The 19663-nt window shown below is 44.7% G+C and overlaps 2 protein-coding genes across 17 annotated transcripts in view; one reads left to right on the top strand and one right to left on the bottom strand.

Annotated features, from left to right (window-relative positions):
• The window catches only part of CBY2 (chibby family member 2), a 103365-nt gene that overhangs the window by 25433 nt on the left and 58269 nt on the right, over positions 1-19663 (top strand). The window lies entirely within an intron of this gene.
• ERICH6B (glutamate rich 6B) overlaps positions 1-19663 on the bottom strand; it is a 56400-nt gene that overhangs the window by 23936 nt on the left and 12801 nt on the right. For 12 of the 13 annotated variants that reach the window (XR_005376225.1, XR_005376224.1, XM_038569559.1 and 9 more), the window contains 5 exons: positions 19010-19416; positions 13317-13365; positions 9687-9865; positions 3247-3321; positions 2447-2485 (listed from right to left, as the gene is read on the bottom strand). Coding sequence is in view for 11 of the 13 variants with exons in the window: in XM_038569559.1 (XP_038425487.1) it covers positions 2447-2485; positions 3247-3321; positions 9687-9865; positions 13317-13365; positions 19010-19355 (688 nt within the window). In the remaining 2 variants the exon portion in view is untranslated. Of the gene's footprint in view, positions 1-2446; positions 2486-3246; positions 3322-9686; positions 9866-13316; positions 13366-17394; positions 17690-19009; positions 19417-19663 lie in introns of those variants that run through there. The other variant, XM_038569568.1, reaches the window with a different exon arrangement.

Below are 19663 nucleotides of genomic sequence, written 5' to 3'. Positions count from 1 at the left end.
GTTGTGGGAAGGAGTTTTGGTTTTATTTTGGGAGAGATCTATTCTGAATGTGATTTTTCTCTCAGAAAGCCTGAGAAATATTTCTATCTCTTGCCAGTTTTGTAAAAAATTGCCGATTTCTGTACTTGCATATGATTCATAATTGCAAACTAAAGCATAATACATGTATTCTCAAGCCAGTGAGTTCATAAAAAGTCCTGAGAGCAAATGCCTTTGTTCTCAAGGTGAGCTACAGCCTGATGACTCTGGGCCGGGAGAGGGGCTTGGAGCCTTCAGTGTTGACGGGGTGCAAATTGAATCGAGGAATTGATAATTACAACTTGGGCCCCATCTCCTGCTCTCGGGAAGGTGTGACTCTTGAGGTGAGAGCTCAGAGGATGGGGTCTCACATGGTAATTGGGCCCCTGGGGAAATTTCTGCAGCCTGTTGTCTCAGCTTCAGGATGACAGCAGCCCCTTCAAGCTGGACCATCCAGAGAGCCCTTGAAAATCCATCAGGTTGGTGCAGGGCTAACTTATTCTGTCTGATTCTGTGTCTCTGGGGGTGGAGAAGAGACATTCTTCATGATCTCTGTACATGTTAACTTTGCACTTCTTCCCAATTTTGGTTCAGTAATAAAAAACTCTGTTGACAACACCACTCAGCTGGATCTGCCTTTACCCACACGGGGCTTAAGGGCCCTTCTGCCTGCAGACCCCCTACCCCAGCTTCAGTTATTTCTCACAGAAACCTGACACATCTGTGGTAGAGCCTGTGCTGGGAGAATTCGTAGCAATTCATTCTGCTAGTTCTCGCGTCCACACTGGAGTACTCAGAACTGACAAGGCTCCGGGGCCCTTTTCAGCTCGATTCCAAAAAACACTGTGTCCCCAGACTGCCTGCCATGGAAACAGCTGAGAAACGTTTTGAAAAATCGTTCAGGAATTCATTCGACAAGAATCCATGGGAATTCCAGCAAGCTCCTAGGAGGAAGCTCCTTTGTGGTTGTCACTGGAGAGGAGAGGGAGGATACTGGGAGAACGGGTCTGGACGGACTGATCGGCAGCATCTTCCCATGTAAGATTCTCGGAGTTCGTCCCTGCCCTAGATGGAGAACAAGAGTCTGGCTCTGGCCCTAAGAGCTTAGCAAATCCCCATCATTTGTGATTACCGTATTTTAATAGGCTTTATTGAATAATACATAGTTAATTTGAGGGAAACAAAACTAGATGTTTATCAAGGGAAGCAGGTGACCCGGCAGTCCTGAATCCTGAATAGCCACCGTTCAGAAGTGTTCGATTCAACGTAATAAATAACCTTATTAACATCAATGGGCACTGTCTACATGTCCAGACAAGCACAGGAAATACACAGTAAGAGCTGTAACTGGGGCTGAATGAGAAGGAAAAGCTTTCTGCCTAATTAACTTTTCCTTTGGGGATTTCTGTCACCTCTACCTTTGCTCTAGCGAGATCATTATCTTCCCCTGAAGTGCCTCTGTGGGAGGGTTTGTGCAGGCGGTGGGGGGAAGCTGCAAGCCTTTGAGTGGTGGCCCCTATGGGCCACTTGCAGCCTGTTGCGCAGCCCCTTGGCTCTCTGGTCCCCTCATCTGTGTAATGGGAACGATAAGACTCGTCTTCAGGGTGGCGGACCAGAGTGCTACTGTAAGTAAATGCCAGGCATACAGGATTCCCTAATGTAGAGTGTGTCTTCTCTGGATCTGATCAGGAACCAATCTTAACCAATCTTAATTTTTCTCTAACCAATCAGTTCCTCTCCTCTGATGGTTTTTCCTGATTTCAACATGTGTGTTTCATACCTGTGTGTATGAGACTCAATCCTCCCCTCTGCCCCCACCATGTTGAAAGACAAGAGATCATAGTCCCTAAATTGTTTTCTGATAGGAAGGGCCTGGTTAATTGTGGGGCTTTTGTTTTATGGAGTGGTAGGTATAAGATGAGATTCTAACCACCGTTGGGATTCTCTCCTGTCTCTCCTCTTCAGAGGGTTCAGCCAACCCCTCCTTAATAAAGGATTAAGTCTTTAGAGGTACCAGTTGTAGGGCCTCCAATTTATTCCCTACCAAGGTGCCATGATCAGTCTACTTGGAGGGGCCCATGCGTCCCAGTTGTGCTCTGCTGCCCAGACCTCAGGTAGCCCAGCAACTGACTGGACCTTCTGAAATGTGGGGTTCTCTATACCAGAGCTCTTGAGTACAGAGATGGACTTCTGGCCCAGGTCATTCTGTCTTGCTCCAAAGACTCTCTATTATCCTATCCTTCTTCAGGAAGGGACAGGGAAACCCATTCAAGTTCAGGAGCTGTGTGCCCAGCATGTCCCCAAGTCCTAGCAAAGAGTTGGTGGAAGCTGGACCAGCAAGGGACCCACCCTTCCGGGGCAACTACCCCCAGCCCAGGTCATTCCACAGAGAACAGGGATCTTCAGATATATTAGGTTGAGTGCTTACCATTTTCTTCCTCGTGAGATGTGTCAGGGATAACGTACACTGAAAAAGAATAGGAGCAATTATTAATAGGCTGTGTGTTATGGTGAACTTATCTGGACCTTTTGGTCCCCGAGGGAATCGATTTAAAAAGCATCTCCTAAACAGCTGGGTGAGATCATGTGTTTTGGGATACGTGGATTCCATAATCTTCAGCAGTTTGAGGCCTGTTGCTTACGCTCAACAAATATTGATTTCCCTCCCTCTGTTCATATTTCATCTTGCACATTAGAATTTAAGTTCTGAGAAGGTGTGATTTTTTTTTTAACTTGAGCTCCCGGAGGAACAGGTGTACAACATAGTGATTCAACAACTCTCTATATTCTGCTGTGCTCACCACAAGCATGGCTACCATCTGTCAGAGGGTATGATGGTTTCGTTCATCTTACATCCTACCTAGTATGCAGTAGGTATACAATAAATGTTGGTAGTGTCATGGAATAAACTGAGTATGGGTAACCTATTATCTTTCCTTCTAATTCCAGTGGTAAATACTTTTCCTCCCTATTCAAAATTCAATTTTAATTCAGATTGAAAAATACTTGCTCTTTGGGTCAGTTTCTTCCCTGAACCCTAAGCCTTTAGCCCTTGAAATAATGCCTTGGCCTCAGGCCTTAATTAAAATTAGTTTAGTTTAAAGGGGTCAAAAGAGGTCTCTCTTTGGCTGGGGGCATGCTAATTCTGTTTTTCTTACCTTCTCATGGATGGATCTGTACCTCCTGTAAGTCATTTAAAATCATCATAAAATAATAAAATTTAGATACCTTCTGAACCTGACTTTAAAGAAGATAGAGAGATTCTTGAGATTTCTTGTGCTTTCAGTCTTGATTTTGTAGGTGCTGTTAAAAGACAGAAGGTGGCCATTTAACAATTTTAAATTAGGGAGTTCATATCATTTAGGGCCTGAGGTTCTTCCTTGGTGCCCAAGGCTGATCAACAGAGGGGAAGTGCACTTTGGAGGGCACTATGGCCATATATTAGATGTGTCCCCTGCCTCCCTGATTCTTCTTTAGTTTTGCTGACTTATTCCAAGACTGCAGTAAACCAGAGGTTGGGAGATGTAGCCCCTCTGTGGCCATCTCCTCCACTCACCATGGGCCAGTTGGTGGATAGAGGATAGAGAGAATGGCTGGGGCTTGGTTGAGGGCGGTGGGTAGGGGAGAGGCAGATTTTAGAGCTCCAAGTAGCTCCGAGGCCACATGGAGACATTTATGGGGTATGCTCAACTCTATAGGAAGTGGGCATGTCTGCTCTTTTGTTGCTCAATGCAAAGTGTTCGGTGGTTGCTGGCTGGGAAACAAGGGGCTATCTAGCATAGATCCGCTAAGATACACCAGTGGGAGGCCACTGTATTTTTTGAGAACCTTTGTAAGTTCATGGGTACCATTATTTTGTCTTCTGCAGTATGGTAGTCCCTATTCCTTTCTGTGCCTTCCCCCACCTCTCCCTCTTCCTGTCCCTAAACACATGTGCACACACGCGTATGTACCCACACACACCCTAGATATACTAATCTTGATAGCAGAGTGGCAGACCAGTGAGGAAACAGCAGAGGCAAACTGCTCCATCCACTCCCAGGGGTGGCAGGACTCAAGCCTGGTCTGAGGTGCCTCGATGAGAAGCTTCCAGCACACAGGCAGTGTCAGGGCCCGCTAGTTCTTTTTTTTTTTTTTTTCTTTTTAGATTTTATTTATTTGAGAGAGAGAGAGAGAGAGAGGCAGAGACACAGGCAGAGGGAGAAGCAGGCTCCATGAAGGGAGCCCAATGTGGGACTTGATCCCAGAACTCCAGAATCATGCCCTGGACCAAAAGCAGGTGCTAAATCACTGAGCCATCCAGGGATCCGCTGGACCCACTAGTTCTTAAGCTGAAACTGAGCCCTGTGCAGACAAGGAGCTCTCTGGCTTTTAAGAAATCTCAACCTACAGTGGCATAGCTCTGACTGGTAGGAACTACTGCCTTTTTTTAGCATATTTTCCTGAAGGTGGACCTCTTCTAGCCCTTCAGGGCACATGCAGAGAGTCAGGTCTCATTTTTATGTGGCAGATCATCAGATATTTGAAGGCAATCCTATCTCAGAGCCACATGTCTTCTGGGCTTACCATCCCCCTTCACTTCAACAGTTCTGTGTTTGATGTGGTCTCCAGGTCCCCCTACAACCACTCTCCTCCAAGTCTGCTTTAAGCTGTCATGGAGTGTGGCAGCTCCAACACTGAACAGGTGTCCCAGGGCTGACGCTCCAGCATGAGCTAAAGCAGGACTGTCTTCTGTTTATGTAATCTTTTAATTATATTTGGTGACGTTAACGTTTCTCTCACATCAGTCATACCACTGACTTACTGAACTTATGGATGAGTCAAGGATCTACAACAAACAGGGCTTCCCCATCTTGTACTTTTCTACCCTATTATTTTTGTGGGCCCAAGAGCAGGACCTAATATAAGTTGGCATTATATTTTATCTAGCTGGTCCCAGTTCAATGTTTTCCTCCTGTCAGGATCTTTTAGAATCTTTTTTTTTAAATTTTTTTTATTTTTTAATTTATTTTTTATTGGTGTTCAATTTACTAACATACAGAATAACCCCCAGTGCCCGTCACCCATTCACTCCCACCCCCCGCCCTCCTCCCCTTGATCTTTTAGAATCTGATTACATTACTCCCATCAACCAACAGCTTCAGGTCATCTGCAAATATAAATATTCCTCCTACATCTCTGTCCAGGCCTATGATAAAATGTTGTGCCAGATGGAGCTCTGTAGTTTCCTAGTGGAAACTGGGTTAACTGATTTTTAAGCAGTCTCTTTGGGTGGTTATCCATCAGTTACCATTCTATAATCTTCCATTAGCATCCTCCTGATTTTTCTCTGTCTTGTCCACAGGAACATCAGGAAGCCTTTGAAAATGAAGTCCATTGTGGAATTTGAGCCTACTGGGTTATCACTGTTCCCTTATCTACTTTGTAAAACAAAACAAAACAACAACAACAACAACAAAAAAAACAGCTTAAAAGCCAATATCACTTGATTTGTTCTTATTGATCCTATGCTGGTTTCTTGTCATTCTGCTCTTAATATTTGTCCTGGATTGGTCACAGACTCATTCCCCAATTCCTCAGAAACTGTAAATGCAATTAAGCTATTCTTGGTCTATAGATAGTTTGGTGGATATTTTATCCAGGTCAGGACATAGCAGTTACTATTCCCTTTTGATTCTTTCACCAGTCTTTGGTTTCTGCTATTTCTTGCCTAATTTTGTTGCACCCATTTCAATCCGGAGGTCATTTTCCTCATAGCGAAGTCAAGTGAAGAATCTGGCTTTCTCTGAATCATTCCACCTCATTGTACCAAACAGTAACCTGTCTACCTTGATCTTCCTTTTGCCTCAATCATATCTTATTTATTTTATTTACTTAAAATATTTTATTTATGTATTTGAGAGAGAGAGAGAGAGAGAGAGTGTTAGAGTACACAAACAGAGGGAGAAGGAAAAGCAGACTCTGCTGAGCAGGGAGCCTGATGTGGGGCTTGATCCCAGGACCCTGGGATTATGACCTGAGCCAAAGGCAGACACTTAACTGACTGAGCTACCCAGGTCCCCTGCCCTAATCATATTTTATAAGGGCCCCTTCTTTTGTGGCTGCCTGCATGGTGGTGATGATGATGGTGGTGGTAGTGGTGGTGGTGCTGGCGGTGGTGGTGGCAGTGGCAATGACAAGGATGATCTTTCAGTAAGAATAAGTTTATCTTGGACTTCAGTTCTTCTGACACTATTCCTTTTTTTTTTTTTTTTTTAAAGATTTTATTTAGAGAGAGTGTGCAAGCAGTGGGGGAGGAGGCAGACAGAGAGGGAGAGAGAGAGAACACCAAACAGACTCCTGGCTGAGCTTGGAATCTGCTGCAGGGCTAGATTTTACAATCCCGAGATTACAGCATGAGCCAAGATCAAGTGTCGGATGCTTAACTGACTGGGCCACCCAAGCACCCCTCTCCAGGCACTATTCTTTTTTTTTTTTTTTTTTTTAAGATTTATTTATTCATGAGAGAGAGAGAGAGGCAGAGACACAGGCAGAGGGAGAAGCAGGCTCCCCACAGGGAGCCCGATGTGGGAGTTGATCAGGATCCCAGGATCACACCCTGAGCCAAAGACAAACGCTCAACCATTGAGCCACTCAGAGGTCCCTCCTGGCACTATTCTTAAGGTTTGAACCAGTTTCCTACATTTACCACAGGTAACTTTATCATTTTTTTTTTAAACCTACACATATGATCTGAGTCCAGGCAGGAAACTGCACAAATGCTAGTTTGCACTTTTGGGAGTTTTCCAACAATCTTCTCCATCTGGCCAGGTAGCTCGAAGCAAACTTCTCCACTGACAGCACTGTGTCCCTCTATTTATCCTTACCCACATTTCTATATGGATAGTGTCTCTTTATGTACATATTTTTACCTACCTAGACTGTTTCTTGGGGGTAGGATACACCCTCTCATCACCATGTCTGATCTCAAATCAGATGAGGATTCAACAACAATTCTGCAAGTATTTAATATTTATAGGTTTACTATGTTCCAGGCACTAAGTCTTGAGGATTTTTATAGTCATGGGCATAAATACTCTGTGTTAGAACTTCTGCAGTTATGACCCTGCTCTGTGCCTGGATAGGTAGACGCCCGAGGCCATAAATAGTCTTTCTGGACCACATTCGGAACACTTCCTTACGTGGGTCATGAGGCATTTCTGGTGCCTTTAGCATTCTTTCCGTATCAGACCTACCACTCTTGGTAGGAATAGATTTCAAGGATTTATCTGGGTGTTTTTCAGTTCAAAGTCTTATTTGTTGAGAAGAACCCTGCCAAGTAAAATGCAGTTTCTGGCCCTCTGGGGTTGAACACTCCCATAATTTACAAATGCTTTAAAAATAGGAACCCAGTACCCATGAAATTCATCCTACACTTGAGGTTCTCTGGTTCACCAATGTTCTGGTTCACCAATGAATTCTCTGGGGGTCTTGTTAACAAGGCAGACAGGGATCCTGTAGGCTGGAAGGCTGCATCCTTATAGGCAACTGGGATAGGGTTGCACAGCAATATTAATGCCTACTCTCATCTCCACTGTTGCTCCTGCTCTCAACCCTCCCCAGCCAGCATTTTGGATTGCTTTTGCCTTGATTGTCTGCATTTCTCCAACAAGTGGATGGGTGGCTTTTGTCCTGGGCTGAAAGCAGATTCTTTTTTGCACCTGCCATGCTTGGGAATCCTCAGGGTTCTGCACTCCAGCTGCAAAAGGACTGGCTTTCTTCCATGGCATGGGCCCCATCCCCCCCCCCCCCCACATAACATTTTCCCTATGTTTCCTTCCTCTTTTGTCTCTTGACGTGGTTTTGAGAACTTCTGCCTTCCTGGAGTGCCATCCTTCCTGCATTTTTCCTGCACCCCATCACTTCTCTAACAACTCTTTAACCCTCAGAAGCAAATATCTTTGTCATACATTTGCTGACCATTTTGTGGCCCAGACACAATCATGTACATATTATAGAAAAGTTTTGCCTATTATCAATGTTCTCCAAAGAGAGATTGCAAACCAAAGGCAGAAGGGGAAGAAAAACCTTGGTGAATTTTAGAGAATTGCTTGCCTTTCCTTGTGTTTCAATCTCTGCTGTACCCACCATCCTCTCACATAACTGCAGGAAGCTGGAGTGTGTCACTGACCAGGTCTTAGAGGCTCCAACACCGAGCACACCTTTGGTCCAGGCCACCCATGTCACCATATTTGATCAGTAGGTATTTCCTGTGGGTGGCTGGACTTTTACTAAGCACTAAACACGTTAGCTCTAAGGAATTCAGTACTAGGAAGACACTTAGCTGCAGAACATGCCCCTACAGACCAGATACACAGAATGCTTAAAATCCGAATTAGATACAGACATGACTAGCTCTGTAAATTAAGTTTCAGGACCAAAAGGATCATGAACGAACAGGTCAAATGAAACAATGACTGCAGGAGGCTCTGTCTCTGGAGGTGGGTTCACAGTGGTATGAATAGGCACTGTTGCCCCCCCCCCCCGCCCCCCTGCCCATTCAGCCTTCTTCCAACCCTTTTCTCCCCTCCCACATCCTTTCAAGCTTAGCATTGGCACTTTACAGGCTATTACCCAGTAAATGACTTTTAGAATCCTGCTTATGAATATTTAGATAAATGCTCAGATTTTTCCCAGCTGTCATGCTTATTGACTTTGAAATGGTTCCAGTTCTCAGGGCTCTGCCGGAGCACACATGTGGATGGAAGTCCCACATGAACTGATGTAAACCTATAAAACACTCCTCATCCTGAGCTGCCTGTGCCACTGAGCTCCTGGCTTGTGTGGGCCTGCCCTCTGCCTCTCTCCTCTCCCTCATAGGGTTTCTGGCTCCTAATTTCATTTAACCACGTTTGAGCTACAAAATATAGCAGGCACGGATGCAGGCGGAGAAGTGAGGTGTTGGGGGAATCTAATTTACTGCTGCCATGACTACAGATGTGAAATGAATCTGTGAACCCATGATGGATCAATCTCACGAAGGCGGGATTTAAATTATTAATAATGGCAAGAAATGCTGTTCAGTGTTCCATCCCAGGATCTTAGGGTGAGGGGACTTTGGGCTTAATTGGGTAGAGGATTAAGATTCTCAGCGCAATCTTGCCAAACTCTCTTGAGCATCTCCCAGTTGTGGCTACAAAAGTCCACACTACAGATGGTTTTGGCTGGTTCTGAATCAGGGCTGGCTTTGACTGCCTGCTGAGACAGAGTCCCACTGGCCAACGTCCACGTGATCATCTGGATAGAGCCCATCACCCCAAGGAACCAGTCTGTAATCTGGGAAGGTAATAGCCTGTGTCCCTGAGGGAAACAAGGCCTGTGTTCATATAGAACAAGAACAGGAAGACTAATGAAAAGGGAGGGAGAGCCTGAAAAAGGCATTTGCTTCAGCACTTTGCTGATGTTCTTTCTCTGAGGGGGTCCTGGGAGGGAGGAAGAGGGTAGCAGGGCTAGCAGAGGAGTTGAACTTCTTACCTAAAATACCACTTCAGACGGCACAGGAAGCAGGGTGCATCATTAGCATGATAGGTAGTGCTGGAACCACAATATTTCCCACGCATGGAATGCATTTCCCCCTCCAGCCCGCTGTGTGATGGCCCTCAGGATGCAGTCCCCCTTCCCCGACTTACTCTCATAGATCCATTCCGTCTGTGTGCTCTGGTTTTGCCAGGCCAGAAGTTCTCCATCTCGCTGTACGTATGAGGTAGAAGGTGTTGAGTCACTGTACAGAGACTCATAGGGAAGTTCAGAGGTGGAAGGAGGGACTGCAGAGAGGGTAGTCCCCTTAGAGGGGCCAGTCACTATGCTCCTGTCAGAGGGGAAGCACAGGGGCAGGTCAACTTCCAAAAGGGCCAGGTTAGGCACTCGGTGTGAGGACCTGCTGGGGAGGTGGGGTGGCTCCTCTCTGGCTTCTGCAGACGCTGCCCATCTCAGATGGTGAGTGTCCCAGGTTAGAAGGGACCATCTAGTAGATGATGGTAAATAGGTCTGTGTGCCATTCTGGGCAGCAGAGCCCCACACTGCCAACTGCTCCTTCATTTATAGTGAAAGGCTCTATGGATGCCATCAGAGGCCAATGGGCCCGGCTTCTATAAGTGGCAGTCCCATGTTCGGGAACATTCTCTGTCCTTCCTGGCTCATGACCCTGCCCATCCCAGTGGTCCTTCCTGCCTTACTGCTATCTCAATGGAAAAAATACAAAAGTAGATGCTGTAGCAGCTTAAAATCAAGCACGAAGATCTCTCCCCTCTAGTCTACCCACATACAAATACTGCCCATTACTGAGAAAGCTTTCCACAGGGCCTGACAACAGAACATTGGCTCTCAAGCAGAGGCCCTGCCATCTGGTAGCTTAGGATCAAAAGGGGACAACCCCAACACACTGACCCACACTGTATCCTTCCTCAGGAAGCTCTGGTTCTTAATTGGGGCAAGAAACTGTCATCCAAAGGGATGAGAAAGGTCTTGGGGTGTTTCAGTCCTGAAGTCATCTCATGTAAACTGGCTGAAATGGCAGGGACAAGCATAAGGAGGAATGCCCAGCACATAAACGGGCAATGACTATGGTTGGTAGAAAAAGTACACACTTTGGTGTCGAATGACTCGAGCTTAAATCTTGGCTCCAGTGCTATTGAGGAGTAACTGGGTAACCTACTTAATGTCTCTGCGCTTCAGTTTCTGTTCTTTCTGTTCATCATCCCTCCCTCACAGGTCCCCACCGGAGAGGACAGCGAGAGTGGGCAAGTGCACTGTTGGCTGCTGATGTTGTTACTGGAGATTCAGCAGTTTAGTGGCCCTTCAGAGACAGGCCTGTTCCCTGCCTGGGTCTGCATTCCCCCCATACAGAGAGGGACAGGGAGGGAGTGAGGGGCTATAGGCAGAGGCTGAGGGAGAGAAAAAGAGGCCGCTTGCTCTACCTGAGAGGCTCAGCATCAGGGGGAGTTACAGACAGATCTTGTTTCTCTTCCAGGGGACCCATGGAAGTGCCTGGCTCTGTGCAGCCTGTGGCTAGGGCACAGCAGCTGTGTTCTCAGGGTGCACCATTGAAAAGGGGCAATGGGATCAAGTGGCAAGATGGTAGATCCTAGATCAGGTGACCACAGGAATAAAGAACTAGGGAACACAGGTAGGCTCTTTAGGTGACTGTCGACTCTTGCCCTGTTCCAGGCCTCAGGGCCAGATCAGGGGACTCTCCTGGGCTTTATCCTTTTCCTGGGATAATGCCTGTCCTACCTCACTTACCAGGTGGTCACTGGGACCCAAAGAGGTAATGCAAGTCCTCGTGAAAGGACTTTGAGAAGTTAAAGCTGCCAAACACACCGAGTGATCATACCTAAGGTAATGGTGGGCTTATCTGCTCATTGCCATCTTCATGTACTACATTTACTCAGCATCCTCTCTGCCACACCTGCTCTGGGCTGAGACATGGTGAGGGCTTCTGGGGGCACCTATGGAAGCAGGACTAGGGTTCTGGCCTACCTGGGCCAAACACCAGCTCCCTGCTCCATCTGCAATGGAAGGGTGCAGGAGGAGCCACTAGATCCTAGATCCTGGGGAGATTGGATGGTTTCAGGCCTGCTTCGTCCGCTGTTTCAGAGTGGGGGACGGGCCTGGTGTGTGCCAGGGGGATCTTCAGGGCATGCGTGTAGAAGTGGGAAAGGGAGCCTTCCTGTTTATTAGGGACCCATGAAATGCTTGACCTGAACCTGCTTCCCTTTCCCTCCTCTGGCTTAACAAACAAATATGAGTGTAACACTTCTTGCCTAAAGTGGTTTGTGCAGGTTCAATCTCTCAGCAGCCTGTGTCAGGAAAGTCCAGGGCCTCTCTGAGCACCCGTAGCCCAGACCTGGACTCTAGGAGCCAAGCCAAAGAGCATGTGGCAGACACAGGTGAGGCCCCAGGGCCCCTCTGGTCCCTGTGAGTTCCTCGGTGACAGGAAAGCCACTCGAATAAAGGATTGAATGGGTGCCCATGTTTGGAATCATGATTCACGTTCTAGGCATGCTAAGTTGCCACACAGTGGTGTGGGTGGGGGGGGGCAGAACCAGCAATAACAATGAAGTGTAGCACTTACTGAACATTCGTGTGTGCTAGCCACTGCTCTCAGTGAGCCCCGTGAGTTAATACCCATTTAATCTCAACCACTGCCTCATGAGGCTGAAGAAACCGGGAGATTATGTGATTGCCCTGTGGCACACAGCTGGCAGAGATTCAAACCCAAGCAGTCTGGCTCCGGGGTCCCTGTTCTCAGTCACAGAATTTCCCGTGGTCACTCACACGTTCCTCAGTATGCTGTGGGTGTCAGTACCTGAGGTGAAGGGGACCTCCAAAGAGCCACCTCATCTTATCCACATTGCTGAGCCCCTAGGAGGGTGAAGTGTGGAGCTCAGGGGCCAGTGGAGAGCAGCCATGGGGGCCGGCCTCAGCCTCACCAGGTTGAAGGGTAGCCCTCAAATGGTAGCCTGTAGCTGCCCTGTGCTGCAGAGCAGGGATCTCATTCCTATTTCTCACTATAATGGAACTGGCCTCCTGCTTTCTTTGTATCTAGCATCAGCCCACTTCACCAGTGGATGCAAATGCCCTGCAGTCATCCTTTGGGGAGGGACTGTAGGGGATGAGACACAAAGATGAGGACTGTGAACACATAGTCCTTACAGGACTCAGGACTCAGGCGGGGGGCCGGGGGGGGGGGGGGCGGGTACTGCCCACCTTGGTTTCTACAGAGCTGAGCACATGGAAGGAAGCATTTATTTATTTATTCCATAGGTATGTTAGTGACCATCTTGCATGTACCAAGCCCTGTGGCAGTTTAATGAGTGCTCACTGAATGGTGACCTAGACCTTAGAAACATGCCTGAATAAGGAAGGTGGTGACTGTCTTTTGGGCATTCGTTCATCTGTCCCCCGAGGGCATGGCCACAAGCCCTTTGTTATCTCTCCCTGGTTGAGAACTTCTTTGCAGACTCAGATGGCTCCTGCCCTTTCATCTCTGTAGTTCTGGGTGCCCAGGACTTGGATATTGGGACCTGTCCCTCACCCTGTGATTAGCTGAGTGGTAGAGGGGGCAGTGGTGGACCCTTATGTGTGACTCTTGGAGATACCCACCCCTACCTGAATCCCTCCTTCCTCAAGGGGCCTGAACCCTGCACCTCCACCCCACCAGCCCCCCAATTCACTTGTCTTCAGGACTCCTAAGGCTCCTGAAGCATCATCCCTAAGCATGAATTTCCACCTGATTTATCCAAAAAGAAAACTATTACCTTGTGGTAAGATGAGGCAAAGTTTGGTATGAAGACATACTCTTGAATTCTGTTGGAAAAAGAACAGAAAGATAATATTGAAAAAAAAAGAAGGCATCTTTCTTCTATTTAAAAATATGTTGCTAAGTGTGTGATGCTGGATTTGTGGGGGTGAGGCCCCAGTTTATAGAATTCTTCTATTTTTACTTTTCATTAGTGTTGTCTTTCTTAATGGTTTCCTTTAGAAACTACAAGGTTAAATATCGTAAAGTCAATGAGAACTTAAGATAATTTTCATGAAATCATGGATTTTGGAAATTCAAGTTTGCTCTGTTAATTTTTGGGTTATCACAGAAGCTTCCTTCTGTCATAGATGAAAGGTATCTATATAGAAGAGGTGACTGAGGCTCAGAGGATATAAATTTTTATTTATTTTATTTTGTTTTTTTATTTTATTGGAGTTCAGTTTGCCAACATATAGCATAACACCCAGTGCTCCTCCCATCAAGTGCCCCCCTCAATGCCCATCACCCAGTCACCCCCACCCACCTCCCTTTCCACCATCCCTTGTTTGTTTCCCAGAGTTGAGGATCTAAATATTTTTTAATATTTATTTGTGTCATTTAATCACCCATTTACCTTGAATGATAGGAATTTCATGTACAATTGGGATAAAGTAGGCCATTAGTTCTAATAATAGAGACTGGCACAGTGGAAGTAGTAAAGACATGAAAACCAGAAATTGAAATTTGAAACTTAAATGTTCAACACTTATCCACAGTTTATCCATGAGACAGAATATATTGAGGAATATTACTTTGCTGTTAAAATGATGTCTACAAAAGTTAAGCAATACGGGGCAAATATTGAAGTCGCAATTTCTGTTACAAAAGTAAAATACCAACTTGTACATACAACATGTTTAAAACTATAAAAACAAAGCTACAGAACAAGGACCACCACCACCAATCAAACATGGAAAAAATAAGAGCAGGAAGGACAGAATAAAAATCACTAAAGACTGAATCAGCTTTATTTATATTTGAGTGTTGGTCAATGGTGTGATGTTTTTATACCTTCTGCTTTTCAAATTAACCATTAAAATGAGCAAAAGTAAATTTTCTTTTTATGTCATTCTCCTAAAATTAAAATATGCACACTATTTATTAAAAAGCCTGAACAAAGAAGGACAGGAGGAAGGAAAGAAGAAAAGAAAGAGGCGATTACAAGAGGGAGAAGGGAAGCCTGGGGAGACTGTTCTGGCTCCTCTCATGATTTTCTGTGATCTTGGCATAGTCATATACCCTCTCTCTGACTCCAGATTCTTCACCTGTGTCATGGGGATAAATAATGGCTGGGTGAATTTAAGGAGACACAAAGATCAGGGGCACCTGGGCGGCTCAGTGGTTGAGCATCTGCCTTAGGCTCAGGTCATGATCCCGGGGTCCTGGGATTGAGTCCCACATCGGGCTCCCCACAAGGAGCCTGCTTCTCCCTCTGCCTGTGTCTCTGCCTCTGTCTGTGTCTCACATGAATAAATAAATAAAATATTAAAAAAAAAAGAAGACAAAGATTGTGAAATATACAATACATGCCCTATGCCTTGGACTGTGCTCCTGACCTTCTGGGCAAGACACAGAAGATGATGAAGTTTGTTCAGGAGTGGAGTGGAGGCTGTGAGCGACTGGCCCCGGGGCTCAGCATCTCCCCCACCAGTTGTACTCAGGGCACACTAGTTGTGGAGCTCTGTCATCATCTGTGAAGTTTCCTGCCTGACAAACTGGCTGGCTCTCTCCCATCCATGCCTTATCAATATATTGCAAACGTTTCTTCTTAAATATGCAGAAAACTGCTAGATGCCCTGTTGGAAAGAGTTATTGCAGCAGCAACTCTCAATTGGAAATGGCAAAGGAGTTATAATAGCATTTAGGCCAAACAGCATTCGGAGCTGTGGAAGAGGAGGTTGCAAGGGTAAAGAAAATCAAATCCAGCATATTATGCATATCAAAATACTATTGAGCAAAAAACATTATAAATCAAAATTAATATCCTGTGATATCTCTATGACATTATTTGCCACAGAACAGAATTCATCTTTTAGAAGGTCTTGAGTTTAAAAAAAAAACAAAACAAAACCCAAAAACTCAAAAGGGGCCTCAATATGGGGTGGTTTCATGTTCTGTGACAGCATGATAGTAACATAGATGGTACTTCCTTCTAGCACCTCCTCCCCATGTGAGATCAGAAGAGCATTTTTGCATCTTACACCATATGGTATAAGAGAGTTTTCAAAGCATTTTCAGTATGTTTTTGCATGTAAATATTGCAACCACACTGTGAAGAAAGGTATTTTTGTACATGGGGAAACTGATACTGAGAGAAAGTAAATGACATGCTCAAGGTCAAAGGCCTTGCCATGTGCTGGATCTTCTGACTCTTGACACCACAGTGTGGACACCCACATTTTACAAAACTTATCTGGAATCTCTCAGGGAGATTGCTCATATGGAGCTATTGATTATTCAGTGGTGATTGATGCTGCATTTATATTCAGGTTTCTTATCTAATTTTATTGGATTTCTCTACAAATCATGGGGAAAACATTTTTTCTTTGGAAAATGATTTCTTTAAAGAAGAGAAAGGGGGTTATAGGTTGCTAGTGTGACCCTATCCTGATTTGTCCCATGCAATAGGAGTCTCTTAAATTGAGCTGCCTGCTGAGTAGTTAGGTTGGGGGCACAGGTCCCTCCTATACCCCAGTTCATTGCATCTTTTTTTGTTACGTCCAATCCACAAATTGGGTGGGGTATGTGGTGATGGGAAGTGTAAACTACCCTTCACAAGTCAATGGTAGGGGAATCATAAAATACAATATAACAACAACAGTAATAACTAACGCTGGAAAGTCTTCGAATGCTATGTGCCTGTCATAGTCATAGTTTATAATGCTTTAGTATAATTTAATTCCTTTAATCTTCACAAATATCCTATAAGATATGTCTGTTGTTTCTAATTTATAGTTAAGGAAACCAGCATGCGGAGGAGTTAAGTGACTTGCCCAAGTTCCTTCCCTAATAAGTGGGAGAGAATTGACATTCGAACTCAAGACAGTTAAGCTCCAGAGAGAGGAAGGAAACAGTGTTCTTTGCGACAGACTCACATCTACCACCAAACAGACAAATAAATGGCACTCCTACTCCTCCATCCCCATCTGATGCTGTGGCCCACAATACTAGCCCCTCGTGGTGCTCTTTCCTGCTGAGCCCAAGTTGGCGCTCAGAATCTTTCTCCACATAGGGCTCCACCACTAGTCTCTAGCAATTAATCCATCAACCTGAGAGAAGGCCATTTGTCATTTCTAGGGCTCATTTTATAGGTGCCAATAAATTTATAAAAGGTGTTTCTAAAAATAAATGCAGGTGTGTGCACAAATATGTGCGTGTGCACACCCACGCGTGCAAATGTACCTGACTGTATGAAATAAATGAACTTGATTCAGTTTGCATGTACTGAGCATTTGCTATGGGTCAGGAAGGCACTCCTGTGCCAAGGCTAAACAAATCTCCTCTTAAAGGTATTGGCAAAATATTCCACATTAAGAAATCTTGATGTAAATTCTTTTGAAAAGTTCCAAATTCTGTTGTAGACCTCTTCTTAATTTAGCCTGTTTTGGGCAGTCTGGCTTGGTACCTTGGGTTTCATAGACCAAGACATTCTTCCATGTGTCTTTGAAGGCATTTTAGCATTCCTCTACAGTCTTTTCAGTGCCTCTCCAAATTTTGCTAGCAGGGCATTTATTTTCGAAGCTTTTTGCTTTATACACAGTTCCATTCACTTGACAGCATTGTATTTGTCCTACTGTAGTGGGTAATATATTTACAAAGGTCCAGTGCATACAGGGGACATGTTAAGAATGCTTGATTCATACTGTGCAAGAGAAATGGTCCAAATGCTATTTTTCAGAATTAGAATTAACACTTGGTATTTGAACAGCAGGAATATTAGGATTCTGAGTGGGACTTTCACAGCAGAGGCACACATGAAAGAGAGTTTCCCAGCAATAGAGGAATTACTTCTACAGTACCCTGACAAAACTTACATGAGGGTAGTAGGAATCTAGGATGGTGCATCTGATTTGAGGAGGGAGGTAAAGGCAAAAATGCCTGTGTGGCTGTTAAGAATACCCAGATGCAGGCTGTGTGATCAGACTGGGATTTAAAAATTCAAGCTGCCTGAGTTGCTCGCAGTTGGTAACAGAATCAGATCCAGGAAAATAATGTAGTCCTGTTTCTAGGTCAATATGAAGATGATGAAGATGACTTGGATTTGTAACTTCCTGAACCTGGTTGGATATGGCCATGTAGTCATGACAGCAAGAGAAAGCAGCACGGGGCCTAGGAGAAAGTGGGAGTCAGCCACCTTTAACAATAGCACAAGGGGTCCACTGCCAAATAATAAAACCCAACTGAAGGAAAAGGTGCCAGTCACGGAAACAGTATTGGGAAAATGTCAACCCCAGGGTGAGAGAAATAACTCTGAAGTTAAATACTCATATACAATGCCTTCCTGGGGCCGAGTGGGTGCTCCAAGCAGCATACTAGTGTCTGTTGACCTAGCAATAGATTTTGGAATGTATTCTAGGAAATAATTAGAAGTCATTGATAAAATCTAGCTCTAAGGATGTTTATCAAAGTGCTGTTTGAAAAAGTAACAAAAAAATCAGAAGCAATGAACAATTGATAATAATCAGGAATCAATTAAAAATACCACCGCTTGAAAATACAATTCAGTGTGATGTAGCTATGAAAATGATTTGCAGAAAATATACTAATGTGAAATGTATTCATATAAGTATGAATACTTATATATATTCATGTAAATATTTAATATAAGTATTAAATTATCTGTTATTATCAGATTACCTGCTTTTTACAGTATATTTATTATCTGTTACCTGCTTTTTACAGTATATTTATTTGTAATTATATATATATAAAGCATAATATTCCTTAAAAATTAGGTGACACACTTTTTTATTAAAAAAATTTTTTTTTAAGATTTTATTTGAGAGATAGAGCATGGGGGCGGGGAGCAGCCAAGGGAGAGGGATAAGCAGACTCCCTGCTGAGCAAGGAGCTAGATGTGAGGCTCCATCTGAGGACCCTGGGATCATGACCTGAGCTGAAGGCAGACGCTTAACCTACTGAGCCACCCAGGTGCCCTGTGACACACATTTTATAAAGTCTGGGGAAGATAAACCAAAGTGTGAAAGTGATTATTCCCCTACGGATGGTAGTGATTTTTTGCTTTCTTCGTTTTTCTTATATATAGTTTCTCAGACATCCACAATAAATATGAATTACTTGTGGAATAAGGAAAAAACACACAATATAGGATATATTTTGTTTATGAATAGGGGCCTTATCTTATGTTCATCAAGCCTGTCTGCTCTGACGGTACCATGCTTGGGGGCACGGCCATGGAGGCCAGGAAGAGACCTGGGTCAAGAATGAGTGTGCCTGCCTGTCAGCACCGTGGGTGGGGCTGACAGACTGATCTGTGCTCTCTCCCAAGTCTGATCTTTTATCCTGGGTGTGTGGTGAACCAGAGTTGCTATCTTTTAGGAGGCCCTCTTCTGAATGTCCCCTCCCTGATACTCTTCTTCATACACATACTCTTCCTTTCAGATACTTCCCCCTCGTCCAGATACTCACCATCTTCTAGATACTTTTCAAGCAGAAACTCGTTTTCTTCCAGAAACTTTTTCTCTTGTAGATGCTTTCTCTCCTTCAGATACTCTGATTCATACAGATATGTGTTCCCTTCCAGAAACTTTTCCTCTTCCAGGTACTCGTCTTCCTCTAGAAGGATTTCCTCTTCCAGATACTCACCGTCTTCCAGGTACTCATTGTCTTCAGGAGAGAGAGATTTTCTCTCTGAATTCTCGTCTTCCTCTTTATCTTCTTCCTCTGAAGATAAGGTCTGTGTGGAATATTGGGATGTTGAAGGTTCATAGGGAGGGGATGTTTCTCTTGATGATGGATTGTTTTCAGCAGACATGCTGGGGCAGCATTGAGCCAATGAGACCCCTCAGCAAGCAGTGGGCAGTTGCTTTACCATCCTGGTAACCAAGAAAGGAATAAAATCCCATTAGTCAGTAATTGCCTACTGCATGTTGATTTAAATACATTTTTGTTCACTCATTTTATTCCACAGTCTTTGGAAAGTGTGCAGATCAGTGCACATGAAAAGGTACAAACAAGGGGGAATGAAGGTTTTACCCTCAAGGAGCTCATAGGAAAGACCACAACTAAAGGCGACACCTTTGCAATGACTGCACAGTATGAAGTGAAGCAATGTTGCAGTGT

This window comes from Canis lupus, chromosome 22 (assembly GCF_011100685.1).
Source record: "Canis lupus familiaris isolate Mischka breed German Shepherd chromosome 22, alternate assembly UU_Cfam_GSD_1.0, whole genome shotgun sequence".
NCBI lineage: Eukaryota > Metazoa > Chordata > Mammalia > Carnivora > Canidae > Canis > Canis lupus.
This window is presented reverse-complemented; position numbering and strand designations above follow the sequence as displayed.